The following is a 12,991-nucleotide window of genomic DNA, read 5'->3' on the forward strand; positions in this document are numbered from 1 at the left end:
AAAAAAAAAAAAAAAAAAAAAGAAAGAATATTTTTTGGTTCATAATTTCGAGGAAAGATCTTCAGTGAAGAAATAAAAGTAATCAATAGTTTTTTTTCATGTTTCCGGTACAGTAAATCTAGCTTCTTCAGCATCTCAGCTAGCAGAATTACTATTATTATTATTGTTCTCAGGCAGGGCCTCACTCTGTCACCTAGGCTGGAGTGCATTGGCATGATCTCAGTTCACTGTAACCTTCATCTCCCAGGTTCAAACAATTCTCCTGCCTCAGCCTCTCAAGTAGCTGGGAGTACGGGCACGCCAACACGCTGGGTAATTTTTTTTTTTTTTTGCATTTTTAGTAGAGATGGGGTTTCACCATTTTGGCCAGGCTGGTCTCAAACTCCTAACCTCAAGGGATCCACCCACCTTAGCCTCCCAAAGTGCTGGGATTACAGGTGTAAGCCACCACACCTTGTCAGAATTACTATTATTATTATTATTATTATTAGTTTTGGAGACAGTCTCTCTCTGTCGCCCAGGCTAGAGTGCAGTGGCACGATCTTAGCTCACTGCAGCCTCCAACTCCCAGGTTCAAGCAATTCTCCTGCCTCAGACTCCTGAGTAGCAAGGATTACATGTGTATGCCATCATGCCTGGTGAATTTTTGTATTTTTTTAGTAGAGATGGGGTTTCACCATGTTGGCCAGGCTGGTCTTGAACTCCTGATCTCGTGATCCACCCTCCTAGGTCTCCCAAAGTGCTGGGATTACAGGCGTGAGTCAGCCGCCCCCGGCCGAGAATCTTTTTTTTAAGTAGCCAAGGAAGAGTTTTGTTTGCTTTCTTTTGTGGTTTTGCTTTACCCCTTGGAATCTGTTCTGCAGGTATTCATAATTATCAAAATTGTTGCATTTTTAAGTAGAACCAAATCTCTGAGGAAAAAAACCCCATGATATAAAGTTTAGTAGTTTCTGAAAAAGATGGTTTTATTGTACCATTGATAAGTACATCTTTGAAACCATCCAGTCCTGGCATTTTTGTGGGTATGCAGGCAAATAGCAAGTTTGAGTATTACTGATTTGCATGAATAAAGCAAACTAGTGCTTTTGGCAATAAAATTAAAGCACACTCTTCATTTTCTTTAATTAACAATCCAAAGAGGAAAATTAGACTGGAAGGAGGTAGATGCTTTAAATTTCCCGGTATCACCAAAGTGTTTGCAGGATTTCATTTCTAAGCACAGTTAGGTTGGAATCTCTGACTAAACATTTGCTGTGTTTAAAGGTGCTCTCCAGTATGTGGACTGTAACTGTTTGAGCTACAAACAAAAATATACTCATCTACAGAATTATCATAACATGTTCATAGAAATCTTCTCCTGGAATCCCATGTACCTTGTTAAACCGAAGATTGAAAGAAAGGAGAAAAGCAATGTCTTATTGTCCCTTCTTAAGAGAGGCAGTGTGGAATAATGGTTTTAAGATCATAGACTCTGGAGACAGGCTGCTTAGGCTCAAACTGACCTCTGGCACTTGCTAGCTACATAGTTTGATAATTACATTCTTCATGCCTTATACTTCTCATTAGGAACATGAGGATAATGACATACATACCTAGCCGGGTGCAGCGGCTCACACCTATAATCCCAGCACTTTGGGAGGCCAAAGCTGGTGGATAACCTGAGGTCAGGAGATCGAGACCAGCCTGGCCAACATGGTGAAACCCCGTCTCTACTAAAAATACAAAAATTAGCCGGGCATGGTGGCAGGTGCCTATAATCCCAGCTACTTGGGAGGCTGAGGCAGGAGAATTGCTTGAACCTGGGAGGCAGAGGTTACAGTGAGCCAAGATTGTGCCACTGCACTCCAGCCCAGGTGATAGAGCAAGACTCCATCTAAAAAAAAATAATAATAAATAATAAAAATAAATAAATAACATACATACCTTTTGGGATGGCTATGAGAATGGAAAGGGTTAATTTGTAAATTGCTTAGAAAAATGCTGTATTTGATAATTAAAATATTGATGATAAATTGGTTTACATAGTATTCATTAGAAGACACATTAGCAAATACAGTTTTTAAGGCAAACGTTTTTTCCACATAGCTTGCACTTTATAGGTGAAACTTGCAAACAAGAAAAAGGTAGTTCAGACTCTCGCTTGAATCTTATGCTCAGTAAATAGCAAGCAATGGTCATATAACATGGAAGGTGCTTGATGTGCAATCTCATAAACCCCATCAAATTAGAAATACATGTTTTTTATAATTTAAGGTATATCCCTAAGAGAAAGGGATTTCTCTTTGACTCATGGCTCATTTAAAACTCTGGCTTTTTCAAAACACCTTCTCAAAATACAACTGTAATAACCTCTTTGTTTGTATTTTACTGTATAATTCTTATGTAAAGCTGATATACTTTCTATAGTTTCCTTTCCCACCATTCTCCATATCCATGTTAGGTAAGTAAGAAATACATAGATGACTCCATTTCTAGGGAGAAAATTTAAGACAAATTAAGTGAGATGCAGTTATCACAGGTCTCTCTAATTTTTACACTGCTTTATATGTTTGTTTACTAGAAGTTACTGAACCACAGTTGTTTAGTATAAGTTAACTTGGCCAGGTAAGAAATGAGAAGAATATGCATTTTCCCACATTTTAGTGCCTTCTCTTACCTGTGGATTTGGCAGAGCGAAGCCCACTTCTTCATCAATATGGTACTCTTCACTGATTGTCCAGGAGTTTTCCATAGCATGTGCCATTCTTGTAGTCTGCTCCTCTGGTGCCCCTCAGTGTTTGAAGAGTTTTCAGAGCATCTTATACTAGTTGCTGCCACAGCCAATGACCAGAGTTTATGACAGGGGCAGTGAGAAATTACTTCCACTTTTGGAATGGTTTCATTTTCTAGTTTCTTTATTTGTAATATGAAAAACAATAAAACCACAAAAGCATCTCCGTGCATCATATGCAGAAACTGAAAGTTCGTATTCCATATCAAATTTGTAATCATTAAGCACATCATTTTCTTAGGAAGCCGCAAAGGCCTGAAGGAAAACACAGAACTATGAAAACAAGTGGCCGGAGAAGAACATTTTACTTTATGGAGACTTTTAAATCTTTGAATGAAAATGAAAGCTACAGTCCCAAACTCTGACTTAGTTATTTCTCATTGGCTTTCTTTTAGACTTCCATGGTTCTTTGAAAATATGTGTCATGTTTCAGCAGACCAAAACACATCCTGTGATACACTGAACTATTAGTCAATGGCTCTGAAGTAGGAAAAAAAGAGAAGCACATGAAAAATTAGAAACATAGTAACTCTCCACTTCCTTATTTTTCCTATTGAGAATTTTGTCAGTTTTTCCAATGATAGCACTTGCCTTTCTCACATTTCTAATAAGTAACTTTTAGGAAGATTGCCTTGCATCTAACTGTACCTGACTGCCAGGGGCTGATGAGGCAACAGTCTGGCGTATTTGGGTACTTTGTAATATGTCAAAAGTTGGAGAAAAGGATAAAATACCTTGCAAATGTTTTTTTCAAAGTACAAATCAAGACTGCATTTGGTAAAGGTTTTCAGCGTGAATGCAAATCTGTGGTCACTTTAGAGGCATTGTTCAATCTAATGAGAACAAGGAAGCTAAAGCAGAAACCAAGGTCGCCTGTTCCTCTAGATGATCAAAAGGAGAAAAGAGAAATAGTTCGCGTGAGTAAACTAAAAGACAATGCTGTTTTGTCATCAGCTTATTAGTACTTGAAATAAATTAAATTGTGATAGCAGATGGCTTTCGTTACAGTCTAGAATAGCTCTCGCGCTATTCTCTACTACATTTTGGCTGTTTTTTTCAAATGTCGTTTTGGAGGAAAATGTTCCTTAAATAGGAAATGTAAGCAAAACTGAAACCAAAATTATACAGCAAAGAGAATACAATGATTGTGTTTCTTTTGAATGCATGATTCATGAGACTAATACTTTGGGAATCAGTTCAAGGAAAACAAAAAATCATGAAGACCTATCATATCTGTTTAGAAGACAACAATACAAATAAAATATTGAGCATTAGAAAATATGTGGTTATTCCTAAGATTTTTCATTCTTCGTTCTTGAAGTTTTTATGGGTGAGTCAAAGTGAAGACGTGGAACAAAGTTTTAGATGATTCCGTCCCGGGATTAAGTTTTTAAGAAGCGTAAGCTTTTGATAAAGCTTTTTCTTGATTCTGTTTATCCAGTCATCTCACTAAATCTATCCCACCCTTCGGCCAGGCGCGGTGGCTAACGCCTGTAATCCCAGCACTTTGGAAAGCTGAGGAGGGCGGATCGCTTGAGGTCAGGAGTTGAAGACCAGCCTGGGCAACATGGTGAAACCCAGTCTCTACTGAAAATACAAAAATTAGCTGGACATGGTGGCATGTGCCTGTAATCCCAGCTACCAGGGAGGCTGAGGCAGGAGAATTGCTTGAGCCCGAGAGGCAGAGGTTGCAGGGAGCCGAGATTGTGCCATTGCACTCCAGCCCGGGCAACAAAGTGAGACTGTGTCTCAAAAAAAAAAAAAAAATCTATCTTATCCTTGACTGTAGAACCAATAATGCTTTAGTGCTTCAATTATATCCCTAGCCACTTAAGTTCCTCAAACTTTGGCTTCTTTGCTATTTCTGACACTACATTCTCAATTGATCTTGTCTTCATTCACCTTGATTTTCTTCAGCCATAACTATACTTCCCTAAAAATCTCATTTCACATATTTTTAGAAAAGCATGTTAATTTTATGATCTCATACTGATTCTTCATCTTTCTCCTTAGCTTTTAACTGGTGATCAGGTGCTTATGTTAGAAAACTCCTGAAAGCCAGAACTCAGCCTTTTGCTCTATGGTCTCTTACATCTGAGACTTTATGTGACTCTGTCTCCCTTGTATACATCTTTCTTTGATAGCTTACATTATTTTTTCTCTATAATTATTGCATTGCCTGACTTATCTTCACAGCTATAGACTTCATTTCCATCTGCCTGATGAACATCTCTACCTTAAAATCCTGTTATCCAGTTTCACAGGGGACTTCACTGACACGAGGACTATTACGATAGGATCGGCAGAGGGACCTTCATTCAAGGCCATGAGAAACCGAAATGTGTCATCTCTCAATAGAGCATCTTTTCTAATACATTCACATTTCTCTTTACCATTATGTTATACTAATTTATAAAATGTAGCTGTTTTTAATAAAAGAATTTTCATTTAAAAAATAATTTACAGCCTGCAAGGAGAACGAAAAAACTCATGGAAATACCAATATCACAGAATTCACCATTAACATTTATGTGATTATGTTTTACAGCATTTTTCATGCAAATCAATTACATTCAAATTTTTCTGGGCACTTACTAGAGTCAGGGATTTTCTAAAAACTTTGCTTGTTGTAACTAATTTTACTTTTATAATCGGCTTATGAGGAAACTTTCATGATATCTCTGAAAGGGAATTAAGGTGATTCAGGTTTTGCTAATTAAGGCCCTTAGTTGCCGGAACAAAACAAAATTAAGTACTCCCTTAAGGAAGAAAACATCATCTTAGGCCTCAAAGTACTGATACTGTTTTTATAGATATCTAAAAATCACTAAAAAATAACCAGGCGCTGGGCGCAGTGGCTCACGCCTGTAATCCTAGCATTTTGGGACGCTGAGGCGGGTGGACTGCCTGAGGTCGCTTGAGACCAGTGTGGCCAAGGTGAAACTCCGTCTCTACTAAAAATACAAACAAATTAGCTGGGCATGGTGGCATGCTCCTGTAATCACAGCTACCCGGGAGGCTGAGGCAGGAGAATCACTTGAACCGGGGAGGCGGAGGTTGCAGTGAGCCGAGATTGTGCCACTGCACTTCAGCCTGGGCGACAGAGCGCAACTCCGTCTCAAAAATAAAATAATAAAATAAAACTGAATTGGACTGAAATAGAAGACAATGATTTGTGACAAAAGTCTATCCAGGTGTGTTGACAGACTTCAGTCATTCTTTCCATAACATGAGTTAAGTTAATGAAAACACAGAAAAGGGAACCGAGGTAATTGTTTTCTTCTTTGGCAGATCTGGACTTAAGGCAGGGAAGAGAACTTCAGGAAACGACTTCTTCCAGTGTCTACTGGCCTCCAGGAGCCTTTAATTTGAAGTAACCGGCATATCCAATTGCCATATTTTTGGGTGTCCGTTTCTGAGCCCCAGTATCCCTGTTTGAAACTTTCCTAATGTTTCATACACAAAAAGTTGAGTTGGTAGTTGTGGAGAGAAAAACTGAGTTAGTAGCTGAATGGCAAAGGATCTCATTAAACCAGTCTTCTCACTTCTAGGAAAAGGCCAGTCTAATTAGTCTGCTCACTTCTGGGAAAAGACCAGTTTTGTTTTATTTCAGGAGATGGCTTTGTAGATGGGATCTTAAAGCTAGGACTCTATATATGATGCAGACAAAAAGATCTACAGTAAGAGCCATTGTTACAGAATTGGAAGAAAAACAAAGGTTAATGCTTGGAGTAGTTCACAAACTAGTTTCTTCTAAAGTCTGGAGGACAGCTGAGAATATCAGTAGCAATCTGACAGATTTTCCTGGATTTTAGCTTGTGTGTAAAGTTTGTCCATTTATAAAACATTGCAGTGATTTTTCTTCAAAGCCAAGTTGGCTGGTATCAGCTTGCAGAGTCTTAGGAAAAAGGGAATTTTAACATTTAGTGATTCCAAGTCAGAAATGTAGGAGGAAAATTGAAAATGCTTGTCTGGAGGTTCAAAGACAGATTTTGATAGGACTAACAATTTAGGATTTAGTTTAGATTACAGGCAAATAAAAAAAACTGAGAAAGAACAAACAATAAACTGGAATCTAATTATAGTTTTTTTTTGTTTTTTTCTTTCCTGAAACATGATTTTTCTCTCTTCAGTCCCCCATTTCTACCAAGGATAAATAAAAGTAAAGCCATTTTATTTGCATACTAAGTTTTAGTCTTATTGTACTTGGCCTAATTATTTGCATAAAGTGCAGTAAGCATATCGATTTGTAACACAGGCTCTTTTTAAGTTTACTTTGCTGGAAGTTTTCATAAGGAATCTCAGATTAAACTTTTAGAAACCTCTTCAGGCTAGGAAGCCAAGCTGAGGATTGGATTTGCTCTTAGACTGTGTCAGTAATACCTGTACACATTAGTGAATTTCTCTTTTCTCAAGGTCCCCAAAATAACTTGAGGTTCCTGAGATGTCAGAAAGTGACATGCTTACTTACCACAAGCCCACCGTGTGAACCGTGTATTTAAGATATTAGACCAGTTTTTCCAAAAGCTCCTATGGGCTTCATAATATCAACCTCAGTTTCTCAAAGCTGTCTGGTCATATCTGAAAATATGGCATTTCAGTCAAAGCCTTGGTAAAATAACAAGAATCTCCAGCTGTGTTCTGTGGCAAAAGGGAACAGATTCTTATTGAACTTATGCAAATAACTATTTTGCCATGAAATAGAAATACTCATAAACAGTTTCCAAATTCAGGATTGAGCAGATAGAGAAAAAAGTGAATGTTTCAATTTTGTTCAAAAAAGTATACTTACCTATTTCTGTAAAGCTTAAGAGAGCAAACATTTTCCTTAACTCTGTAAAGCAAAACATAAAAAGAATCAGCAATATTTTAAACAAAAAAGTTATTAAAATTACATTAGTCCAATGTAATTAATTCTTGTTTTGCTTGATATTAACAATTTTATGACTTTTTAAAAATTAAGAGTTCCGAAATTGTTTACTCAGTCCTATAATACAATCTTAAAATTATAAGAAATTTGCGTTCAAGAGTACTTGTGTTTTTGTTCTGTTTGCTTTTGGTTTTTTTGTTTGTTTTTGAGACGGAATTTTGCTCTTGGCCAGGCTGGAGTGCAATGGCACGATCTCAGCTCACTGCAACCTCCACCTCCTGGGTTCAAGCGATTCTCCTGCCTCAGCCTCCCAAGTAGCTGAGATTACATGTGCATGCCACCATGCCCAGCTAATTTTTTTTATTTTAGCAGAGACAGGGTTTCACCATGTTGGCCAGGCTGGTCTCGAACACCTGACCTCAGGTAATCCATCCACCTCTGCCTCCCAAAGTGCTGGGATTACAGACATGAGCCACGGTGTCCGGCCAAGAGTACTTGTTGCAGTCCTTTCTGCGAACTTTCTTGAAGACACAACACTTTAGGATTTGCGAAGAGCTTTCAGAATAAAAGGATCAGCATAAAAAAATTAATTGTGAGCAAGACTAAAAATGGCCATGGTTAAAGATGGAATTAACAAGAAAACTACGTCATTTTTTATGTCCTACAATAATTTAACATAATACTCATAATTATGACTAATAATATATAACAAGACAAACACAATTTTTAGGAATCTCATATAATTTTGGAGCAAATACTAATAACATGACAATACATATATAATTTAGAAAAGGTTAAATGTTATTTCTTATTTGAAAATCTTTATACATAACTGAACATATCAAATAAGCCGGTTTATTATTTCTTTTGGAAGCTTCAGCAGCTTTTTGGAATATCTCAAAGTTAGTTTGAGGTCAAAAATACTTAATTTGAGATGTTGAAATATAATTGTGAGAAGCCTCTCAAATATGTTAAAGGTTTCAAATACTCGATCAAAATAGTATCATAGGTCCGATGAAAAGATAATAGTCATTCATTGAGCCAAAGTGATAATTAGAAGATTTCAACAAGCAAAAACCTTTGCTGTTTGATTGACAGGAGACTCAGTTTTCCAAATAATCAAATAATCAAAACACCTTCTGAAGAAGCATGACAAGACATGAGGCCCACAAAATCTGTTTCTCTCTCTTGCTTCTTGTTTTTTTTTTTTTTTTTTTGCATTTTCTCGGAACATGTACAAAAATCTTTTCTTTTTATTAATCCTATGCAAAAATATTATTTAAAAGAGAAAATCAACCACTAGCTTTGTCTTTGTGTACTTTAAATACTAAAGCTAATTTTAATGAAAACGTATAAACAAATTTCTCTGATATCAGTCAGCTTTGCACACAAGATAAAATTTTCATAAACCTTCTATAACCTATTATAATTTTTTCCTACTCTTCTTAAAAATTCTTTATATCCATTTAGTTTTACCTATATCATTTTTTTCTCCATTCACTTAGTCTGAAACAACCTTTATTTATTTTTATTTTTTTGGAGACAGGGTCTTGTCACTCAGGCTGGAGTGCAATGGCCTGATCGTGGCTCACAGCAGCCTTGACCTCCCAGGCTCAAGTGATCCTCCGATCTCAGCCCTCAGCCTCCACAGTAGCTGAGACCACAGGTGTGTACCACCACCCTAGCTAATTTAAAAAAAAAAATGGGTTTTTTTTTGTAGAGACAGGGTCTCTCTCTGTTGCGCAGGCTGGCCTCAAGAAATCCTCCCACTTCGGCCTCTCGAAGTTTTGGAATTATAGATATGAGCCATTGTGCTTGGTCTGAAACAACCTTTAAGTAACCTCTAAACTAGACAAAATTACTTTTCCTTTGACAAATCACATGCTCATGGCTTCCTTGTAAGTGTTCTCACCGAAAACGTATGTTGCCTTTTTTTGTATACACTTTTCATACAAAATTGTTTACCTTATTTTTAGTGGTTTTAATTACATATATTAATTATAATTTAACTCTTAGTATCTTAATTTTTAGTGAAAATCTAGGAAGGAACGCTTTCATATCAGTATTTGTAAATGAAAACTATTTTATAATTCTTAAAAATATTTCCTCAATTTTTCACGTTTATCAAGAGATTCAAATATATTTATCTTTTCTATATCACATCAAAATAAGGTATCAGAGTATTCAAACTTAAACTTATGCTTAATAATTGATGTGTCAGTATTTTAACTTAGAAATAACTCAGATATTTAATGATTAACTATTACTTAATTTAACATAATATGACTTTAAGACTTTAAGAGTGACAATTACCAAAAAAATTTTTGAAACTATAATAAATTTTTTAGTAAACCTTTACTCCATTTGTATTTACCTAATTTACTAATTTTTAACAATTACGTCTGAATTGTTCATGAAAAACAATAGTAGTCATTTAAGCTGAAGCTTTTGGTTTGTTTGGGTTTTTTTTTTTTTTTTTTAAGATGGAGTCTTGCTCTGTCGCCCAGGGTGGAGTGCAGTGGCGCTGTCTTGGCTCATTGCAAGCTCCGCCTCCTGGGTTCACACCATTCTCCTGCCTCAGCCTCCCGAGTAGCTGGGACTACAGGTACCCGCCACTGTGCCTAGCTAATTTTTGTATTTTTAGTAGAGACAGGGTTTCATCATATTGGCTAGGCTGGTCTCAAACTCCTGACCTTGTGATCCACCCACCTTGACCTCCCAAAGTGCTGGGATTATAGGCGTGAGCCACCGCGCCTGGCCTATTTTTTTGTTTTTGTTTTTTTCAGCAAAACCAGGTCAACCCTAAATCAGCCAATTTCATCTTCAGCAAGGCCTTTAAGATATTGGGCACAGGTATCCTCCCCAATACTGTATCCCCCAGGTTGTCCTGGATCCAAATGCCCATGGGCACCCAGAATGGTTATGAAAAGGAGGGTCCATCGGGGTCCTGGATTTACACACCAAGTGTAAAGCAAGGGACAGAGGATAGAACTACGAAGATGATGTCTGGAGGATCTGACCCCTCCCAGCATGACCAAGAGGAAGAGTTGGATCTGGGAGGATAGGGCCCTGCTGAGCTTGACTCTGCCCTGCAGCTGGTAGCCCAGGTGCTGTGGACACATATATATCCTCAGGTTTCATCATGGCAATCTTTCTAGGCCCCAAGACCTAGAAACTCAAAACCAAAAACATAGGCTCACAGTAAGATGTGTGCAAGGCTTTGGGGGAGCCCAGCCACCAGCTGTAGTAGCTTTAGCTCACAGACAAATCAAAGAAGTACCAAAAATATCATAGAAGAGATAGTTTTATGAACTTACTACATTTAGCAGAGACAGCCCAAACCTGCCTGACCTGTAGTCCCAGGCAAAAATGTATAAATTAAATTCTGAAGACATTTTTATTTTATTTTATCAATAATTTTTAAACAGTTTTATTTAGCAAAGATTCTTAAGGTCATATGAATTTGAAAAGCATTGAACCTATTTACTTAATTTATATGTGTTTTTATTTTCAAGTCAATTTGTTACCATTAGACAATATACAAGCATATGTATATAAATATAAATGTATGTAGACATAAAATACAGAACGCATGGGTATGCATCCAAAAGCCAGACGTCGGGGGCTTAACACAGCAGAGAGCAAAGCTTTAGACCTGAGAGGAACATGCCCATACCTCTTGGGGCTCTGTAATGGAGATAGGGAACACCTCGCCCGCCCCCCACAAGAGGCCAGTGGCACCTTTTTTGTGTTCTTCAAAGAGTCACAGGGTCCCCCTGTGAGAGTCAAAGTCCTGGTTAGATCCCTTAATGTAATATTAAAGGTGGCAAAAGAAAGGTGAAGTAGAAGTAAATGGAAAAACAACTCTTAGAGAAGCCCATTGGGAATGTTTTAAGCTTTCCCAAAAAGATCAATGAAATTTTACTTTTTTCTCTCAGTAAAAATAATTCTAATAAGAAATGAAGCAAAAAGAAGGACTAAATGTATAATTTTTAAAAAGAGCTTCAGTTGACTGGAAAAACAAACAAACAAACAAACAAACAAAAAAACCAAACCAAACCAAACCAAAACAAAAACCAACACAGGGTAGAAAGAAGAGCCAAAAGGGAAAAGTCTTTGTAAAAAATAAAACAAAGTACGGCCGGGCATAGTGGCTCACGCCTGTAATCCCAGCACTTTGGAAGGCTGAGGCAGGTGGATCACCTGGGTGAGCAGTTTGAGACCGGTCTGGCCAACATGACAAAACTCTTGTCTCTACTTAAACTACAAAAATTAGCCTGACATGGTGGCGGGCGCCTGTAATCTCAGCTACTCGGGAAGCTGAGGCAGGAGAATCACTTGAACCAGGGAGGCAGAGGTTGCCGTAGGCGGATCACCTGAGGTCAGGATTTCGAGACCAGCCTAGCCAACATGGTGAAACCCTGTCTCTATTAAAAATACAAAAATTAGCCAGGTGTGGTGGTGCACACCTATAATCCCAGCTACTCAGGAGGCTGAGGCAGGAGAAACACTTGAACCCGGGAGGCAGAGGTTGCAGTGAGCCAAGATCACACCACTGCACTCCAGCCTGGGAGACAAGAACGAAACTCTGTCTCACTAAAATAAAATAAAATAGTCATCATATGAGGGTGTTATAGTTTGGGGAACTGATTTCTCAGGCTCAACACTTCTGTACAGATCTTTGTAAGAGACCATTCTAAAACAGAGCAGTTCATATGACTTTTTAAAAAATGACTTCCACAATACATTGGCAATTCTTTGCTTTTTGCTTTTCATTTATTTTTTATTTAATATTTGCATGTTGCAGCAAAGATGGAGTTAACTGATTGTAGTCTATTTTCCCATTATCACACTTAGATCCTCTGGACAAAATACAAAGATAAACTACTGGTAAATCTTAAGGTAAACAATATCAGGTGGATTTAAGGATTAAAGTCAAAATTTGAATAGTGACACATAGGAGGTTGAGGTTTGCAACTTTTTTTCTCCCTTCTTTCCTGATGATGACCACAAACTGGTCTAAATCTTAGAAGAGTACAATAGTCACTAAGTAAAAATGCTTCTTTCTAGTCAAACGGCTGGAAAAAGTTATTCTTGCACATTAGAAATGGGAGGAGATCTCTATTTTTCTTTTTCCCCTCCTTTCTCTCCTGGCTCCAGTCTGAAGCCAGTTCATAGCTGTAGCACTGCTCTGCCACACAGGTAGGGGCACAGGTACCTAAGGCTCCGAAAGAAGGACTCTTGGCCGGAGGGACTAGGAGAAGAAACTAGGACAAATGTCTGAAGAATGTGGGAAGGATGCCCACTATTTCCCTCTGTCTTCTATCAACACTTCACTTGAAAGCTGACTC

General features: G+C 37.7%; 1 protein-coding gene across 1 annotated transcript in view; it reads right to left on the reverse strand.

Annotated features, from left to right (window-relative positions):
- The window catches only part of IDO1 (indoleamine 2,3-dioxygenase 1), a 16,929-nt gene extending 13,560 nt beyond the window's left edge, over positions 1-3,369 (reverse strand). Inside the window, exon 1 of the mRNA XM_011973966.1 lies at positions 2,657-3,369. Within this exon, the coding sequence (XP_011829356.1) occupies positions 2,657-2,743 (87 nt within the window). The 5' untranslated portion in view covers positions 2,744-3,369. The remainder of the gene's footprint in view (positions 1-2,656) is intronic.
- Between the last annotated feature and the right edge of the window lie 9,622 nt (positions 3,370-12,991).

Source organism: Mandrillus leucophaeus, unplaced genomic scaffold (genome assembly GCF_000951045.1).
Source record: "Mandrillus leucophaeus isolate KB7577 unplaced genomic scaffold, Mleu.le_1.0 Scaffold1006, whole genome shotgun sequence".
Classification (NCBI taxonomy): Eukaryota; Metazoa; Chordata; class Mammalia; order Primates; family Cercopithecidae; genus Mandrillus; species Mandrillus leucophaeus.